The sequence below is a fragment of the Rhinoraja longicauda genome, chromosome 10 (genome assembly GCF_053455715.1).
Source record: "Rhinoraja longicauda isolate Sanriku21f chromosome 10, sRhiLon1.1, whole genome shotgun sequence".
Classification (NCBI taxonomy): Eukaryota; Metazoa; Chordata; class Chondrichthyes; order Rajiformes; family Arhynchobatidae; genus Rhinoraja; species Rhinoraja longicauda.
In genome coordinates, this window is record NC_135962.1 from 58466876 (window position 1) to 58487999 (window position 21124).

Sequence of the window (21124 nt, forward strand, 5' to 3'; positions counted from 1 at the left end):
GAACGTGTGAACTTCTGAACAGTGAAGGAAACAAAACACACCGAGAAGCATTCACCCTGTCAGGCTGAACTGTTGCCAAGCCACTGGCACTTTGGAATGGAAATCAGTTCAGTTATCATAAACACAATTACTGCGGAAAAAAGAAAGCTAAACACATCATTTCATGACTTCATGTTTGAAATATATCTTTCGCTGTACACAAGGGAGAAATTAATGATGTCCTTGGCTTCCTGAAGGCATTGCTAATGAGACAGTGTACACAGTGAGGAGCTGTAGACAATCTCACTGTAATCAGCTCCACACGCTGTGCTGGTGTTAGTATCACGCCTCCTGTACTGGTACGGTACACTGCCTTTCAACACCCCCCACTGCTGTGTACATCTGCCTGGCCGTTTGGCATCTGATTGCATTGCATTCTTTCCATGTCTTCACATGTTCCAAAAGAAATAACATCAGACTGCGTCTGAAGAGGGGCCTTGACCTGAAACGTCACCTATTCCATTGTCCCTAGTCGTGGGTATGATAGTGCTGGCGTGCGGGGGATTGATCGCTGGTCAGCGCGGACTCAATGGGCCGAAGGGCCTGCTTCCCCCACTGTACCCTATTCCTTTTCTCCAGAGACGCTGCCTGACCCGCTGAGTTACTCCAGCTTTTCGTGTCTGTCAGTGGACTGCAGTTCCTCAGTGTTTCAGTCTAAATGTCCAAATGTATCTCAAACGTTGCTATAGTGCCCACCTCAATTAGCTCCTCCAGCAGCTCGTTCTATACACCCACCACCCTTTGTGTAAAAAAAAGTTACCACTCAGGTTTCTATTAATCTCTCCCCCCCCCCACCTTAAACCTATGTCCTCTAGTTCTCGATTCCCCTACTCTAGGCAAGAGACTGCGTGCAATTCACTCGATCTGTTTCATTTCATTGTTACTGAGACAGGAAGGGCCTTGAGCTGAAACCATCCATGTTCACCAGAGATGCTGACTGACAAGGTGTTGGGCGCCCGAGGCTCATCGATGCACGAGGGCAACAAAGGCTATCCCGTCTGGTCCGAACCGACAGAAGGTCGACTGTGGCACAAGTCACAGAGAATTTAAATGGTGGTCACGGGAGGAATGTATCACAATACACAGTGCATCGCACCCTGCTGCGTATGGGGCTGCACACGGAGGACCAACAGCATGTTAGGCAGGTGGTCGTAATGTCGTGGCTCATCAGGTCATCGTGTTTTGGCTGATCGGTGTATATCAGTGACGTTGAATGAGAGATGAATATTCACCAGGAGGCAAAGGGTGATTTTCCGCACCTTTATCAAACAACACCAAGTGCTGGAGGAACATGGCACCTCTGGAGGACATGGATAGATGACGTTTCAGGTCAGGTCAGAGTGACTGTAGAAGTGGGGGGAAGAAAGCTGGAAGAGAGGTGGGGGAGGGTTATTACAACCATTTCTCCACAGATGCTGCCTGACCCGCTGAGTTACTCCAGCATTTTGTGTGTACCTTCGGATTATTACAACAATAGACAATAGGTGCGGGAGGAGGCCATTCGGCCCTTCGAGCCAGCACCGCCATTCAATGTGATCATGGCTGATCATTCTCAATCAGTACCCCGTTCCTGCCTTCTCCCCATGCCCCCTGACTCCGCTATCCTTAAGAGCTCTATCTAGCTCTCTCTTGAATGCATTCAGAGAATTGGCCTCCACTGCCTTCTGAGGCAGAGAATTCCACAGATTCACAACTCTCTGACTGAAAAGATTTTTCCTCATCTCAGTTCTAAATGGCCTACCCCTTATTCTTAAACTGTGGCCCCTTGTTCTGGACTCCCCCAACATTGGGAACATGTTTCCTGCCTCTAGCGTGTCCAACCCCTTAATAATCTTATACGTTTCGTTAAGATCTCCTCTCATCCTTCTAAACTCATCATCACTCTGAAATCTCTTTTTCCAGTTAGAACAAACATAAATGAATCCAGGATTGCCTCTTCTTTATCCATGCTAGTATTCCTCATGGATTTCCCTCCTCCCAAACTCTTTCCTGGAAAAGAAAATACAATCTGGCCCACAGCTCCATGCCTGTTCCACTCAGCTCAGCTCAGAGACAACGACTCTGCAGAATTGTTTAATAGTTCAAGACCAATACAGTTAATTCACTTCAGGAACGACATGCACCTCCTTTTGCTTGAGTCTAGCCAAAGTTAGTCAGCATTAATAAACGAGTCCAATGTGAAGGCAGCCAAAACTATGCACAATACCAAGCAGATTTACTATCTTCCAGCACATTTTATATTAGTCATCGTCAAAGACATGTGCAGCAGAGAAAGAGGCCCTTCAGACCACCATGTCCATGCCACCCACTTTATCCTTCCTACACTAATCCCATTTACCCGCAATATGCCTGCCACCTTCTCATAGAGTCATAGAGCCATTCAGCATAGAAACAGGCCATTTGGCCCACCATGTCCATGCCAACTACGGTTGCCAACTTCCTCGCTCCCAAATAAGGGACAAAGGGTGACGTCACCTCACCCAGCCAGTGGCCACGTGCTCCCACTCCACCAATGGCGACCACCCGGGCCGGGAGGTGGGTTGCTACGCACCCTCTGTTAGGCGGTGCCCGGGCCTACACTCTCTGGGACTATAGCCGCTCCCGGGCCTACAGTGTCAGGGCCTACAGTGTCCGGGCCTATAGTGTCGGGGCCTACAGTGTCGGGGCTACAGTGTCGGGGCCTACAGTGTCGGGGCCTAAATTGTCGGGGCCTACAGTGTCAGGGCCTACAGTGTCGGGGCCTAAATTGTCGGGGCCTACAGTGTCCGGGCCTACAGTGTCGGGGCCTAGTGTCTGGGCCTACAGTGTCGGGGCCTATAGTGTCGGGCCTACAGTGTCCGGGCCTACAGTGTCGGGGCCTAATACGGGACAAGGGCGGTCCCATATGGGACAAACCAATTTAGCCCAAAATATGGGATGTCCCGGCTAATACGGGACTGTTGGCAACCCTAATGACAACTAAGATGGCGTTCTGGGCCAATCCCAGTTACTTACATTTGATTGTAAGATTGTGCCTATGCACAGTAAAGTTGTTACTGAACTGTACGCAAAAAAATGAATTTCACTGTACCTGGATTCATCTGACAATAAAATACCATTGAACTGGCCCCGATCCCTCGAAACCTTTCCTATCCACAAATCTGTCCTTCTACTAGCTGTGAACAATTATTCCAGCTGCCATAGTTGTGTGAAAAAGAATAAATGACTTCCAAGCCTCCTTGTTTGAAGTATTTTCATAAGAACGCGATGCTTCCTTTAACAGCAGACCTCATCAGTTGCTGAGCTGTTTGAGTTCAGCTGGGGAAGCTACTGGAGCCAAACAACATACCACAGCCCCTCCGACCCCTTGACCAGCCCGACCATTAATGATGTCTAGGAAAAAGAACTGCTGATGCGGGTTAAAATCGAAGGTCGACACAAAATGCTGGAGTAACTCAGCGGGTCAGGCAGCATCTCGGGAGAGAAGGAATGGGTGACGTTTCGAGTCGAGATTCTTCTTCAGACCGAAGAAGGGTCTCGACCCGAAATGTCACCCATTCCTTCTCTCCCCAGATGCTGCCTGACCCGCTGAGTTACCCCAGCATTAATGATGTCTGTTGGAAGTCCACCAAGATCATAGAGTCGAGGTCATGGAACAGTACAGCACAACTACAGGCCCTTCGGCCCACAATGTCTGTGCCAAACATGAAGCCAAGAACATCACCTGTCTACCTGCACATATCCCTCCATTCCCTGCATATACGTATACGTATGCCTATGAATAATGAATTTAAAAGATTATTAGCCAAGTATCTATACATACAAGGAATTTCCCTTGGTGCTTTGCTCGCAAGGATAAAAACACGATATACAGTACACAATTAAAAATAATACATAATAATTTAAACTTGTGAAAATAAAATACCAGAGTAAAACGAGGCTACAGACTTTTGGTTGTTGAGTGGTTGGCTACTACTCGTGGAAAGAAGCTGTGTTTATGTCCGGTTGTGGCTGCTTTGACAGAACGGGGTCGCCTTCCAGAGGGAAGTGCTTCAAAGAGTTTGTGACCAGGGTGAGAGGGGTCAGAGATGATCTTGCCCGCTGGCTTCCTGGCCCTTGCAGTGTAGTTCGTCGATGGGGGGGAAGGTTGCAGCCGATGACTTTCTCAGCTGATCGAACGATGCGCTGTAGCCTCCGGATGTCACGGTTGATAGACAATAGACAATAGGTGCAAGAGGAGGCCATTCGGCCCTTCGAGCCAGCACCGCCATTCAATGTGTATAAGAAAATAACTGCAGATGCTGGTACAAATCGAAGGTATTTATTCACAAAATGCTGGAGTAACTCAGCAGGTCAGGCAGCATCTCGGGACCCATCTTCAGAAGAAGGGTCTTGACCCGAAACGTCACCAATTCCTTCTCTCCCGAGATGCTGCCTGACCTGCTGAGTTACTCCAGCATTTTGTGAATAAATACCGCCATTCAATGTGATCATGGCTGATCATTCTCAATCAGTACCCCGTTCCTGCCTTCTCCCCATACCCCCTGACTCCGCTATCCTTAAGAGCTCTATCTAAGAGTTGCCATTGAAAATTATTTAAAATGTTACTAAGGTATCTGCCTCAACCACCACCCCCAGCAGCATGTTCCAGCCACCCACCATCCTGTGTAAAAACGCACAGGTTGAACCAGGTACTTTAGTGGCATTTAAAAGAATTTGTGAAAGCACATGGATATACAGGGAATGTAGGGGCATGGGTTATGTGCAGGTAGATAAGTGATGATCTCGGTATCATGCTCGGCACAGACATTATGGGCCGAAGGGGGCTGTTCTCGTGCTGTACAGTTCGATGTTCTATTGCCCCTCTCATCTTAAAGCTTTGCCCTCGGGTATTTGATTTTACCATCTTGGGAAAAAATTCTCCCCGTCTACCCTATCTCTGACCCTCGTTATTTTATCATGTCTCCCCGCAACCTCCTGCATTCCAGAGAAAACAATCCAGGTCTGTTCAGCCTCTCCCAATAGCTAATATCCCCTAATGCATGCATTACTCTGTAAACCTCTTCTGCATCCTCTCCAAAGCCTCCTGTAATGGGGCGACCACAACTGCACACAATACTCAATCACAATCATACTTTATTAGCCAAGTATGTTTTGCAACATACGAGGAATGTCATTTGCCGTACAGTCATACCAATAAAACACACAGGACACACAAAATACATTTTAACATGAACATCCACAACAGTGACTCCTCCACATTCCTCACTGTGATGGAAGGCGAAAAAAAGTTCAATCCCTCCCCTTCTTTGTCCTCCAGCGGTCGAGGGCCTCGAACCTTCCGTTGACGGGAAGATCTTGGCTCCCGTATGCGGAGGCGGGCCTTCCTCGTCGGGGCGATCGAGCTCCTGCATCGGGGGGAGAATCTCAGCTCCCAGCGCCGGGCGATCTACCCCGGGTCGGGGCTGTCGAACCTCGTGTGGCTTGGAGCTCCCGACCGGTCTCAACCCCAGACTGCCAGCTCCTCGATGTTAAAGTCCGCAGTTGGAGCGTCAATCCAGGCAAGGAATCGCACGCTCAGATTATCAAGTCCATGGCCCTGCTGGGGCTCAAAGTCAGTCCCGAGCAAGGCCTCCAGCTCCACAATGTTAGGCCGCAGAGCGACCGGAGATACGATCCGGGAAACAATCGCATCCCCAGCAAGGTAAGAGATTGAAAAAGGGTTCCCCCCCCACCCCTTCGATTCCATGGAAGAAGGTGCATTGAGCTGCCTTTGACGGCTCAATAGACAATAGGTGCAGGAGGAGGTCATTCGGCCCTTCAAGCCAGCACCACCATTCAATGTGATCATGGCTGATCATTCTCAATCAGTACCCCGTTCCTGCCTTCTCCCCATACCCCCTGACTCCGCTATCCTTAAGAGCTCTATCTAGCTCTCTCTTGAATGCATTCAGAGAATTGGCCTCCACTGCCTTCTGAGGCAGAGAATTCCACAGATTCACAACTCTCTGACTGAAACAGTTTTTCCTCATTCAAGATCGGTTTACTGTAGCCTTAACTCGGTATTCCCGCCTATCCCTGGCTTAACAAGCTTCTAGCTACCTCTGCCTCCAAAAATGTTTATGGACTCTGCGTTCACACATGAGGTCGTGACCCTGAGCGAAAACGTTTCGCTTCACATCTGTCGTAAATGAACAATCCAATAAATTTTAAACGGTGACATCTGGTTCTAGATTCTACCATAGAGGAAACAACCTCTCCAACTAAAATATAAAATCATGAGAGGCCCGGTCAGGGTAGACAGTCACCTTCCTTCCCCAAAGTGGAGATGCCAATGGCTAGAGACCAGAGCTTCATGGTGAGAGGGGCAAAGGGTAAAGGTGACGTGCACACCATGTTTTTAAGTACAAGAGGGCGGTGGGTGGGTGTCTGGAACATGCTGCCGGGGGTGGTGGTGAAGGCAGATACGACAGTGGCGTTTAAGAGGCTTTTAGACATGCACAGGGATACGCAGGGAATGGAGGTGTGTGAGTTACGTGTAGGTAGATACACCGATCGGCCAAAACATTATGACCTGATGAGCTAAAACATTATGACCACATGCCTAATATGCTGTTGGTCCTCCGTGTGCAGCCCCATACGCAGCAGGGTGCGATGCACTGTGTATTGTGACACATTCCTCCCGTGACCACCATTAAAATTTTCTGTGACTTGTGCCACAGTCGACCTTCTGTCGGTTCGGACCAGACGGGATAGCCTTCTTTGCCCTCGCGCATCGATGTTCTCGAGAGGTGTTGCCTGTCCCGCTGAGCTACCTCAGTACTTTGTGTCTACGTTTATAAACCAGCATCTGCAGTTCCTCCTGTCTGGATTTTTGAGGGAGTTTGAGGGGAAAGTTTTTCTTTTACATACAGGCCGAAATCTGAAACGTGGCGCAAGAAAAGGAGATGAGGAAAAACTTTTTCAGTCAGAGAGTTGTGAATCTGTGGAATTCACTGCCTCAGAAGGCAGTGGAGGCCAGTTCGTTGGATGCTTTCAAGAGAGAGCTGGATAGAGCTCTTAAGGATAGCGGAGTCAGGGGGTATGGGGAGAAGGCAGGAACGGGGTACTGATTGAGAATGATCAGCCATGATCACATTGAATGGCGGTGCTGGCTCGAAGGGCCGAATGGCCTCCTCCTGCACCTATTGTCTATTGTCTATTGTCTAAAAGACGGAATCAGATACAATTATTACGTCGAAGAGGCATTTAGACGGACTCTCAAATAGGCACGGCATATAAGGATTCGACCTTCGTGCAGATAGATAAATGGGATTAGTGCAGATCACAGAAAGATCAGCAAGAACATGAAGTTGTTTCTGTGCAGTACAACTGCTTTTCTCAAACACGCCTTTGGGGAGATGGGTGGGGTTAGAATGAGAACGAACGGGAGGAATATTGAAATCACCTCCTGCACGTTGACTTAGAGCTTAAATGGAAAGTCATGCAATGACAATGATTGACTTTAAATTACATATTCTAAACCGGAGCAGCGTTAAAGAGGCATTAAAATGCAATGGTGAGGTGGATCCTTCCATCATGTGAAACGGCTGACACACCAGGGAGAACATTACTGGCTGATGAGGAAAGGTACCATATGGCAACATCATTCTCTGATCTATGAATAATTCTGCAAAGATCCTAATTCTGGGACGGACAGTTTTGAATGATTCATGCCTCGGTGGATCGGCACGTCACGCCAGCACCACCTAACACAATTAAACGCTGGTTCAGTTTCAGGGCAGCGCTGAATCAGTGCTGCATCTTGCACTGTGACCAAACCCACTTGGTCTTTTCACAAAACAAAATAGCAGCAAAAGCAAGCAGGGAAAACAAAGCTACGGTTGTGAAAACGAGTAACCCTTTAGTGGCGGGTCACAATCTCTGATGCAGTGTGCTGCTCATAATAAGTATTATAAGAAAATAACTCCAGATGCTGGTACAAATCAAAGGTATTTATTCACAAAATGCTGGAGTAACTCAGCAGGTCAGGCAGCATCTCGGGAGAGAAGGAATGGGCGACGTTTCGGGTCGAGACCCTTCTTCAGACTGAAGAAGGGTCTTGACCCGAAACGTCACCCATTCCTTCTCTCCTGAGATGCTGCCTGACCTGCTGAGTTACTCCAGCATTTGTGAATAAATGCTGCTCATAATAAACCTGTTTTCCTTCTGACGTCTTTGTTCAAATCTTGATTTTGCAGACACACCCAGAGATATGTCTCGCTCTGAGGAGAATCTAATCAACGATGCTGCTGTCTGATGCTTTTTTTAAAACTACCATCATCCATCACTCTGATCCTGCATTTATTAACATCAATATATTCGCAGTGCATGGCAGGGATTATCATTAATTGTCAGGAGGACAAACTAGATGAATCTATCCCCGCTCTCTCTCCCTCTCTCCCTCTCTCCCTCTCTCTCTCTCTCTCTCTCTCTCTCTCTCTCTCTCTCTCTCTCTCTCTCTCTCTCTCTCTCTCTCTCTCTCTCTCTCTCTCCTCCCCCCAGCCAGGGGATAGCTGCAATCTCCCAAATGAAACAAAGGATGAAGTCAGCTCGCCCAGTCTGAACCTGCGCTCAAACCAACCCCTGGTATTTATCATTCCAGTAGATGCACTCAGCAACTCTCTATGTTATCTGCCTCTGCAGGACACAGATAACAATCCAATAAACATCCAACTTTCATCGGCAAGTGCATTCTGCTGCGGACTTTACCTGCTCTTTCCAACGTGAATTAGGATTTGGAATATAGGACGTGGAAGAGCACAGCACAGGGACAGGCCTTTCAGCCCACAATGTCTGTGCCAAGAACAAGTTAGAAACATAGAATAGGAGCAGGAGTAGGCCATTCGGCCCTTCGAGCCAGCACCGCCATTCAATATGATCGTGGCTGATCGTTCACAATCAGTACCCGTTTCCTGATTTCCCCCCATATTCCTTTATTCCGTTAGCCCTAAGAGCCCTATCTAACTCTCTCTTGAAAACATCCAGTGAATTGGCCTCCACTGCCTTCTGTGGCAGAGAATTCCACAGATTCACAACACTCTGGGTGAAAAGGTTTTTCCTCATCTCAGTCTTAAATGGCTGACCCCTTTTTATTAAACTGTGACCCCCTGGTTCTGGACTCCCCCGAACATCGGGAACATTTTAATCTTATCCTCCTGCACGTGATCCAGATCCCTCCATTCCCTGCTTATCCGTGTGCCCATCTAAACGCCTGTTAGATGCCACTATCCTATCTGCCTCCACCACAGCCCCTGGCAGAGCATTCTAAGCACCCACCAGCAAACCCTGCCCCACAGTTGCAAAGTACTCATTCAGTACCTTGCCCACATTAGGCAGCACAGTGGTGCAGATGGTAGAGATGCTGCCTCGTAGTACCAGAGACCCCGGGTCAATCCTGATCTCGGGCGCTATCTGTGTGGAGTTTGCATGTTCTCCCTGTGGCTGTGTGGGTTTCCTCCGGGTGCTCTGGTTCCTTCTCACATCCCAAAGGCATGTGGGTTTGTAGGTTAATTGTTCTCTGTAAAATTGCCCCTAGTGTGTAGTGGAGCAGCGGTGGAGTCGTTGCCTCACAGCGCCAGGGACCCGGGTTCGCTCCTGACTACAGGTGCTGTCTGTACGGAGTTTGAACGCTATCCCTGTGACCACGTGGGTTTTCTCCGGGTGTCCCGGTTTCCTCCCACACTCCAAAGACGTGCGTATTTGCAGGTTAATTGGCTTCTGCAAACTGTAAATTGTTCCTAGTGTGTAGCATAGTGTACTGGTCGGCATGCACGCTGTGAGAGGAAGGGCCTGTTTCCACGCTGGATCTCTAACGTCTACAATACGGGATAACATAAAACTAGTGTGAACAGTCGATCAATGGTCGGCATGGACTGTGAGCAGAAGTTGCCTGCTTCCATGCTTAATCTCTAAATACCCCCTGGCTCTCTGGGTGAAAATGTTTTACCTCGTCTCAGTCCTAAATGGCCTACTCCTTATTCTTAAACTTACAGTAGAGAGCACATTGAGTGGTTGCATCGCGGCCTGGTTCGGCAACTTGAACGTCCAGGAGCGGAAAAGACTGCAGAAAGTTGTGACCACTGACCACTGCCCGGTCCATCACCGGCTCTGTCTTCCACACCATCGAAGGGATTTATCGGAGTCACTGCCTCAAAAAGGCAGCCAGCATCATCAGAGACCCACACCACCCTGGTCACACACTCACATCACCACTGCCATCGGGAAGGTGGTACAGGAGCCTGAAAACTGTAGCATCCAGGTTCAGGAACATCTTCTTCCCTACATCCATCAGGCTATTAAACACTACATCCTCAAATAAGCTCTGAACGACAATAGACTATTATTATTATTATTATTATTATTTACAGTGTACCGCGTTTACATATTCTGTTGTGCTGCAGCAAGTATGAATGGCATTTTTCTATCTGGGACACATGACAATGAAACACTCTTACGGAGTTTGTACGTTCTCCCCGTGACCTGCGTGGGTTTTCTCCGAGATCTTCGGTTTCCTCCCGCACTCCAAAGACATGCAGGTTTGTAGGTTAGTTGGCTGGGCAAATGTAAAACAATTGTCCCTAGTGTGTGTAGGATAGTGTTAGTGTGCGGGGATCGCTGGGCGGCGTGGACCCGGGTGGGCCGAAGGGCCTGTTTTTGCGCTGGTGAGTGGTGAATCTGTGGAATTCTCTGCCACAGAAGGTAGTTGAGGCCAGTTCATTGGCTATATTTAAGAGGGAGTTAGATGTGGCCCTTTTTGCTAAAGGGATCAGGGGGTATGGAGATAAGGCAGGTACAGGCTACTAAGCTGAATGATCAGCCATGATCATATTGAATGGCGGTGCAGGCTCGAAGGGCCGAATGGCCTACTCCTGCACCTATTTTCTATGTTTCTATGTTTCTATCTCTACATCTCTCTCTCTAAATCTTGACGCCAAGCACAAATGCGCTCCTGTATTTCTCCCCCCAACCGCTAACAACAGCACTTTTGCAAAATCTTCAATGCCCACCAAATTCAAATGGAAGGAACCTGCCAGAGCAAGGAAGAAGCCCAATTGGAAGTGTGCTTGCTGCGGTTTAAAGACTTCGTGCAGCTCTGGTTGTGCCGTTAGGCTCCACTGGACGAGGCTAGCAGGAGCATTTTCGGCAATATCAGCCAAAGCCGGGCTGGAATATCAGCTTCTGAGAAACACCTCATGCCTCGCGTCTTTTACACAGACAATAGACAATAGACAATAGGTGCAGGAGGAGGCCATTCGGCCCTTCGAGCCAGCACCGCCATTCAATGTGATCATGGCTGATCATTCTCAATCAGTACCCCGTTCCTGCCTTCTCCCCGTACCCCCTGACTCCGCTATCCTTAAGAGCTCTATCCATCTCTCTCTTGAATGCATTCAGAGAATTGTTCTCCACTGCCTTCTGAGGCAGAGAATTCCACAGATTCACAACTCTCTGACTGAAAAAGTTTTTCCTCATCTCAGTTCTAAATGGCCTACCCCTTATTCTTAAACTATGGCCCCTGGTTCTGGACTCCCCCAACATTGGGAACATGTTTCCTGCCTCTAACGTGTCCAACCCCTTAATAATCTTATATGTTTCAATAAGATTCCCTCTCAACCATCTAAATTCCAGTGTATACAAGCCTAGTCGCTCCAGTCTTTCAACATATGACAGTCCCGCCATTCCGGGAACCTACGCTGCACGCCCTCAATAGCAAGAATGACCTTCCTTAAATTTGTTGACCAAAACTGCACACAGTACTCCAGGTGCGGTCTCACCAGGGCCCTGTACAACTGCAGAAGGACTTCTTTGCTCCGATACGCAACCTGTTCTTACCACCAAAGTGGATAACCTCACACTTATCCACATTAAACTGCATCTGCCATGCATCTGCTCACTCACACAGCCTGTCCAAGTCACCCTGCATCCTCATAGCATCCTCCTCACAGTTCACACTGCCACCCAGCTTTGTGTCATCCGCAAATCTGCTAATGTTACTTTTAATCCCCTCATTTAAGTCATTAATGTATATTGTAATATGCTGGGACCAAAGCATATTAGGCAGGTGGTCTTAATGTTTTTGCTCATCAGGTCATAATGTTTTGGCTGATGGCTGTAGATCAAGTGAATGCACATAGTCTTTTTCCCAGGGGTGGGGAATTAAGAAATAGAGGGCACAGATTTAAGGTGGGGGGAAAGATTGTAAAAAAATCTTATAAAACTGTCCCAACGGGGAATATTTTCATTTAGAGGATTGTGCGAATATGGACCAAGCTGCCAGTTAAAGTGGTTCAGGCAGGTATAATAGCCACATTTTAAAGACACTTGGACAGGTACATGGATAGGAACGATTCAGAGGGATATGGGACAAATGTGGGGCCTGGATAGAGTAGGTGTGGAGAGGAGAGACAATAGACAATAGACAATAGGTGCAGGAGGAGGCCATTCGGCCCTTCGAGCCAGCATCACCATTCAATGTGATCATGGCTGATCATTCTCAATCAGTACCCCGTTCCTGCCTTCTCCCCATACCCCCTGACTCCGCTATCCTTAAGAGCTCTCTCTTGAATGCATTCAGAGACTTGGCCTCCACTGCCTCCTGAGGCAGAGAATTCCACAGATTCACAACTCTGACTGAAAAAGTTTTTCCTCATCTCCGTTCTAAATGGCCTACCCCTTATTCTTAAACTGTGGCCCCTGGTTCTCTACTCTCCCAACATTGGGAACATGTTTCCTGCCTCTAACGTGTCCAACGTGGATGTTTCCACGAGTGGGAGAGTCTCAGACTAGAGGCCATAGCCTCGGAAGTAAAGGACATTCCTTTGGGAAGGAGATGAGGAGGAATTTATTGAGTCAGAGGGTGGTGAATCTGTAGAATTCATTGCCTGTGGAAGCCAAGTCAATGGATATTTTTAAGGCAGAGATTGATAGATTCTTGATTAGTACGGGTGTCAGGGGTTATGGGAAGAAGGCAGGAGAATGGGGTTAGGAGGGAGAGATAGATCAGCCACGAGTAGAGTAGACGATGGGCCAAATGGCCTAATTCTGCTCCTATCACATGAACCTATGAGCATAGATAGGCATCTTGGACAGCACAGGCAAGTTGGGCCGAAGGGCTTGTGCCCATGCTTGTGACTCAGTGACTAATAAAGGTGAACCCTGGAGATGTTTAAAGCACGCAGTTGAGTTATAGCAAGAGAAAGCCGGCACAATGTGGGATCATCCTGGGCATCGAGAGCCACGAATATCCTTGCCTTTGCTTCATGCTCATTTCACGTCCGTCTGTCTTGCGTTCAGCATCCCAGTCCCGCTTGGAAGTGTTAACATATGTGGCATTTGTGTCTTTTTGCGTTGATTGCCTCAAGTGTGAAAGTCACCAACCAAGAGCTGAGCAGCAGAACGGAACCCGCTGAGAAACAAGTCTCGCCTTTGAGCAGAAACAGATATCTTTAAAGAGAGGAAGTCAAAATGATGTTCTGCTGCCGTTCGCTCCACTTGTAGTGACATGCAGAGCGCAGGAGTGGACAGTTCTACAGAGTGCTCTGCCGGCTGACCCTGGATCAGCTAGCCTTCAGCAAGCAGATGGGAAGGAATTTCCTTGGTCCGAGGGTGGTGATTCATCCCCACAGACGGTCGTGGAGGAGATTGGGCATTTTTAAGGCAGCGGTCTGAAGAAAGGTCTCGACCCGAAACGTCACCCATCCCATCTCTCCAGAGATGCTGCCTGTCCTGCTGAGTTAATCCAGCGTTTTGTGTCTATCTCCGGTTTAAACCAGCATCTGCAGTTCCTTCCTACAGATTTAAGGCAGAGATAGATTCTTGATCAGTAAGGATGTCAGGGGCTATGGGGCGAAGGCAGGAGAATGTGATTGAGAGGGGGAGATAGCTCAGGTAAGACGGAATGATGGAGTAGACTTGAATGGGCCAAATTGCCTCATTCTGCTGCTGGAACGTATGCACTTATGCTTTTCTACCTGCGTAGGACTAGAGGTCACAACCTCAGAATTAAAGAACGTTCTTTTAGGAAGGAGATGGGGATGAATTTCTTCAGTCAGAGGGTGGTGAATCTGTGGAATTCTTTGCCACAGGAGGCTGTGGAGGCCAAGTCAGTGGATATTTTTAAGGCAGAGAAAGATAGATTCTTGATTAGTGGGGGTGTCAGGGGTTATGGGGAGAAGGCAGGAGAATGGGGTTAGGAGGGAGAGATAGATCAGCCGTGATTGAATGGCGGAGTGGACTTGATGGGTCGAATGTCCTAATTCTGCTCTGATCACATGTGATCATGGTCGATTGTTGGCTATGGAGGAGCTGAGCATTCTGAGGAGGGTCTCGTCCTGACCTTCAAACAAATGGTGAGAATGCGTCGTGTTGTCACGAGAAAGTTCAGGAAAGGAGAGAAATGCTACTTTGCAGAACAAAGTAAGGAATTAGCATAAGCAGGTCAGAGAGACAGATAACAAGGGGGTGTAGAGTGTTGGAGCCGAAGGGAGAAAGGGGTAAATATATAGAAAACATACTCCAAGGTTCCAACGTAGCTTAGTTTGGGAACATCTCTGCCCAAGACGTCAAGAAATTAGAGAGTTGTGGATGTGGCCCAGTCCATCACACACACCACACTCCCCACCATCGACTCCGTCTACACTTCACGCTGCCTCAGAAAAGCAGCCGACATAATCACAGACTTGTCCCTGTCCCACCCCGGTCACTCCTCCCTCTCCCCGCTCCTGTCGGGCAGAAGGTACAGAAGCTTGAAAGCGCGCACCACCAGACTCAGGAACAGCTTCTTCCCCTCTGTTATCAGGCTTCTGAACGGCCCTTCCATAAACTAGGGCACTGTCCGATTCACCTCTACCCCATTGCGGACATTGGACTTTGTCTGTGGAACTGATGCGCTACAATGCTGAGAACTATATTCTGCACTCTGTATCTCCCCCTTTGCTCTACAATAGTCAATTTATTTATTTGTCACATACACATAAATGTGCAGTGAAATGAAAAATTACCCGCAGTTCAACACTAAGACCAATAAGAATAATCAATAAAAATGCAATAACACATACAATCATAAACCAACACCAAACAAAAGAAACATCCATCACAGTGAGCACCTGTTGTACTTGAGTTTGGCTTGGTAGTATTTATACATGATATTATCTATTCTGATTGTACAGCATGCAAAACCTAAGAATAAAGGGGAGGCCATTGAAAACTGAGCTGAGAAAAAAACCTTTTCACCCAGAGAGTTGTGAATTTGTGGAATTCTCTGCCACAGAGGGCAGTGGAGGCCAATTCACTGGATGAATTTAAAAGAGAGTGAGATAGAGCTCTAGGGGCTGGTGGAATCAAGGGATATGGGGAGAAGGCAGGCACGGGTTACTGATTGTGGATGATCAGCCATGATCACAACGAATGGCGGTGCTGGCTCGAAACAAAGCTTTTGACTGTGCCTCAGTACTTGTGACAATAATAAATCTAAACCTAAACCATAATATAAAGGCACATAATGTCAACGTATAAAACATCCACAGCCAAATTAGAACGGAACGGTTGTGTTTCAATAGCCACAGAGGAAGTGTGGTTGCACAATGGAGAAAATGTTCCAGAGATGTTATCTCTGGTTTCTTTGCCAGTTCTGTCAGCCCTGGAGACCAGATTTCTTGCCAGTGGAGACTGTTTCCCTTTATTTATGCAGCCACATCACTGGCATGGCAAGGCTGTCCGGGAAAATCCTGTCTGTGTGAGAAATGCAGCCCTCCAGTTCCCACAAGTGTTAACAGCAGGTCAGTGCAGGTAGGATCTCCAGTGCAGGCAAGGAAGTAAGTCCTTCCCACAAGGACTCTTGGTGGCGCAGCGGGTAGAGCTGCTGCCTCACAGCGCCAGAGACACGGGTTCGATCCTGACTACGGGTGCTGTTTGTACGGACGTTGTACGTTCTCCCCCCCCCGTGACCCGCGTAAGCTTTTACCTGGAGCTCCAGTTTCCTCCCACACTCCAAAGACGTACAGGTTTGTAGGTTAGTCAGCTTGATAAAATTGCAAATTGTCCCTGGTGCGTGTGGGATAGCGTTAGTGTGTGGGGATCGCTGGTCGGCACGGACTCGGTGGGCCAGTTTCCGCACTGTGTCTCTAAAACTAAACTATACCGGTGAAAGTAGACTGTTGACCACTGGCCCGAGACATGGAGGAAGGCTGGGAATGTCTCGACCATTAAAGGAAAGCATCTCCATTAAAGGGACAATTGCAGGATACTCAATACAATACAATCCTGGGCTACTTTTTTGAAGTAAAAATAAATCCTAGTCGGCTTGATATTGATAGGTCCTTTCCTAACAATACAAGCTGCTCTGGTTTACTTTATGACTAGTTAATGATTCCCAGATGTGCACTTCTTATCTTGTACCCCTTGCTGATAGCAGATATGAAGAACAAGATGCAATCTCTGTATGGACAAGGTACATTGGCAGCTGCTGTGCCATTTGCGATTTTATAATTATGAAGTTCCAAAGTAGTAGCACGCCTACCAATACTCCTGCCCAGGACGCACTAAAGACCAGAGGGTGTAGCTTGGAAGGTGAGAGGGGCAAAGTTTAAAGGTGATGTGTGGGGCAAGTTTTTTTTACACAGATCGCTGCCAGAAATGGTGGTGGAAGCTAGGGCTGCCAACTATCTCACTCCCAAATAAGGGACAAGGTGACGTCACCGCCCCGCGCCCCACGTGACTTCACCCAGCCAGCGACCACGTGCTCCCGCTCCACCAATGGTGGCCACCCGGGCCGGGAGGCGGGTTGCTAAGCAACCTCTGTTAGGCGGCGCCCAGGCCTCCGGGCCTACACTGTCCGCACCTACACTGTCCGGACCTACAGTGTCCGGACCTACACTGTCTGGACCTACAGCGTCCTGGCCTACAGCGCCCCCCAGACCTAATACGGGACAAGGGCGGTCCCGTACGAGACAAACCAATTTAGCCCAAAATACGCGATGTCCCGGCTAATATGGGACAGTTGGCAACCGTAGTGGAAGCAGGTACGATAATGGGATTCAAGAGGGTTGTTAGACAGGCACATGGATATGCAGGGAATGGAGGGATATGGGTCACGGGAAGGCAGGGGAGATGAGTCCATCTTGGCATCATGTTCGCCAGAGAAACTGTGGGCCGAAGGGCCAGTCCCTGTGCTGTTCTGCTCTGTTCTATTAGACATCCTGCGTGCGGTCTCTGTGTTGAATCAGCATCAGGTTACCAGAGGACAATGTACAGAAAGATACACGCTCTTCAATTACAGGACGGGAAGGATAAAAGCAATTAAGAAGGAGATCAGGCATGAAACTCTACGAGAATACTCAAGGGGCTCATTGGCCTACTTTTGCTCCTCCTGAAAGTTCAGGACCCATTTTTACTTTGCATTGTGTCGGTTTCTTGGGCTCTATTAATGCACTGAAAATTCCGAGATAATCTTCCCTGGTAATTGTTCTTGTCGGAATACCAGGGGTTTTTGAGTGGGAGATGGTTGGACAAAGACCAGAGAGGCGATGGGTGGCACGGTGGCGCAGCAGTAGAGCTACTGCCTTACAGCGCCAGTTCCCGGGTTCAATCCTGACTACGGATGCTTAACTGTACGGAGTTTGCACTTTCTCCCCGTGACCTGCACGAGTTTTCTCCGAGATCTTTGGTTTCCTCCCACACTCCAGACACATACAGGTTTTCAGGTTAATTGGCTTGGTATAAAAATGTTAAATTGCCCCTAGTGTGTGTAGGATAGTGTTCATTTAGTTTATTTTAGAGACACAGCGCGGAAACAGGCCCTTTCGGCCCACCGGGTCCGCGCCACCCAGCGATCCCCGCACATTAACACTATCCTACACCAACTAGGGACAATTTTTACATTTGCCCAGCCAATTAACCTGCAAACCTGTACGTCTTTGGAGTGTGGGAGGAAACCGAAGATCTCAGAGAAAACCCACGCAGGTCACGGGGAGAACGTACAAACTCCGTACAGACAGCACCCGTAGTCGGGATGGAACCCGGGTCTCCGGCGCTGTATTCGCTGTAAGGCAGCAACTCTACCGCTGCGCCACCGTGACCGCCCTTGATCCCGACTAATGTGCGGGGATGAATGTATAGGGATCGCTGGTCGTGGTGGAATCGGTGGGCCGAAGAGCTTGTTTCCACACGGTATCTCTAAACTAAACCGTCTAAAATCTTCATAATGATTGTGGTGTCAGGGAGATTCTAACATGGTGCCCAACCCAGGCGACTGTGTGCGTGCTGGCCACAGAGGCAGATCTACAATCACACATTATAATCGCTCCACGCTCTTATATCTCTATTCCTACAGCAACATTTCAATACTTTAACGATGATCTTTTTTTAATCAGACTTTGCTGGCTTTACCTTGCTCTCAACATTGATGGATAGGTGATGTTTTGGGTCAGGACTCTTCTTCGGACTGATCGCAGTGGAGGGGAGAAAGGTGTAGGAATCGTCATTCTCAGAGAATTTAGTGAGGAATAAAGCAAGGATCTGAATGCATTTAGTCATAAGAGTCGGAGAGTGATACAGTGTGGAACAGGCCCTTCGGCCCAACTTGCCCACATCGGCCAACACGTCCCAGCTACACTAGTCGCACCTGCCTGCGCTTGGTCCATATCCCTCCAAACCTGTCCTATCCATGAATCCATTTAGCGTTTAGAGATACAGCGCAGAAACAGGCCCTTCGGCCCGTCGTGTCCGCGCCGACCAGCGATCCCCGCACATAAACACTATCCTATGCACACAAACTAGGACCAATTTTCAATTTTACCGAAGCCAATTTACCCACAAACCTGTACGCCTTTGGAGTGTGGGAGGAAACCGGAGCACCCGGAGAAAACCCACGTGGTCACGGGGAGAACGTACAAACTCCGTAGTCAGGATGGAACCCGGGTCTCTGGTGCTGTACGGCAGCAACTCTACCACTGCGCTACCCTTTATGCTCTTAACAGTCATAGCGGTAAAACCCAAGCAGACTCTTCTTACCTTTTCGATTTCTTGTAAATAAAGCAGGCCTATGTCACCAGCTTTCTCGTAACATGTAATTATTTCTTGTTCGGGATCGAGCTGAAGCACACTTTGTGATGATCCTGAGGTTAACAGCTTCTCCAGACACAGACCTACAGAAAGCAAAGGAATGGAAAGCATAATTAGACGAGCTAATTTATAGACTAAACTGAATCTGAATTGCTCAGTCATTGATATGGGCCAAAAGCAGGCAGGTGAGACTAGCTTGCTTTGGGTGTCCTGATTAGCACGGGAAAGATGGGCCGAAGGGCCTGTTTCAGTGCTGGAGACATCTTGGGTCGGCTTGGGTAAGTTGGGCTAAGGGGCCTGTTTCCATGGGCAGTACGGTGGCGCAGCGGTAGAGTTGCTGCCTTACAGCGAATGCAGCGCCGGAGACTCAGGTTCGATCCTGACTATGGGGGCCGTCTGTACGGAGTTTGTACGTTCTCTCCGTGACCTGCGTGGGTTTTCTCCGAGATATTCGGTTTCCTCCCACACTCCAAAGACGTACAGGTATGTAGGGTAATTGACTGGTAATATGTAAAAATTGTCCCTAGTGGGTATAGGATAGTGTTAGTGTGCGGGGATTGCTGGGCGGCGCGGACTCGATGGGCCGAAGGGCCTGGTTCCATGCTGTATCTCTAAATCTAAACATCTAAATTCAACACCATGACCTGAGATTTGAGTCTGAGCTGTGGTGCTTGTAGATTCTTGACGATTAAAGATGACATAGGTTACAATAGACAATAGGTGCAGGAGTAGGCTTTTCGGCCCTCTGAGCCAGCACCGCCATTCACTGTGATCATGGCTGATCATCCACAATCAGGACCTATCAGTTCCAGGGAGAAGGCAGGAGAATGTGGTTGAGAGGGAAAGATAGATCAGCCACGATTGAATGGCAGAGTAGACTAGATGGGCTGAATGGCCTATTTCTGCTCCTATGATTTATGAACGTATATTTGTAGTAGCACGGTGGTAAGGCAGCTAAAATTGTTTTCAGACTTGGTACTTAACTGAGATACATGGCCAAAAATGTTCATCAATAACAACGTTATCCATTTATCACAGAAAATACATCCCATTCCTCAGAAATATTAAGAAAATGACCACTAAGCTAGTAAGGAAGACTAAAAGAAGAATTGCAATTAAGATCCAAGATTCAATTTATTGTCACATGCACCAGTTAAGGTGCAGTGAAATTTGAGTTCCCATACAGCCATACTAAGTGAAATGCAACAAGACACACAGCCACATAAAGTAAAATTTAACATGAACATCCACCACAGCGGATTCCACATTCCTCACTGTGATGGAAGGTAATAAAGTTCAATCATCTTCCACTTTGTCCACCCGCGGTCGGGGCTGTTGAACCGTCCACGGTCGCCGCTGCCGACTGTCCGAGGCCCTCGCGTCGGGATGATCGAAACTCCCCGCGTCGGGAAGGTTGAAACTCTCCCCGCGGCATGGAGCTCCCGAGTCGGCCTCTTCTTACCAGAGACCGCGGGCTTCACGATGTTAAAGTCCATAGGCCCCGCGGTTGGAGCTCTCCACAGTCGATCCTCGGCAAAGGATCGCAGCTCCACGATGTTAAAGTCCGCGATGCGCCCGCGGTTTGAAGCGCCGGGCCGGTCTCCAGGAAAGGTCGCCAACTCCTCGATGTTAGGCCGCAGTGGGGATGGAGATACGACATGGAGAAAAATCGCATCTCCGTCGAGGTAAGAGATTGAAAAAAATGTTTCCCCCAATTCCCCTCTCCCCCCCCAACCCCACATAAAACAAACCAAGAAACACTAAAACATACTTTAACACATACCTAAAATAATAAAAAACAGTAGGAAGGACAGACAGACTGTTGGCGAGGCAGCCAGTGCTGGTGGTGCCACCTGGTGGTATATTTATGCATATACGTAAGGGATGCTTGCCTTCATCGGTCGGGGCATTGAGTGTAAGAGTCAGGAGGTCATGGTGCAGCTTTGTCGGACATTGGTCATGCCATACTTGGAGTATAGTGTGCAGTTCTGGTCGCCACTTTACT

The 21124-nt window shown here is 48.4% G+C and overlaps 1 protein-coding gene across 1 annotated transcript in view; it reads right to left on the reverse strand.

Annotated features, from left to right (window-relative positions):
* Window positions 1-21124, reverse strand: part of ttc7b (tetratricopeptide repeat domain 7B) — a 256056-nt gene that overhangs the window by 181942 nt on the left and 52990 nt on the right. The window contains 1 exon segment of the mRNA XM_078406941.1: window positions 19069-19202. Within this exon segment, the coding sequence (XP_078263067.1) occupies window positions 19069-19202 (134 nt within the window).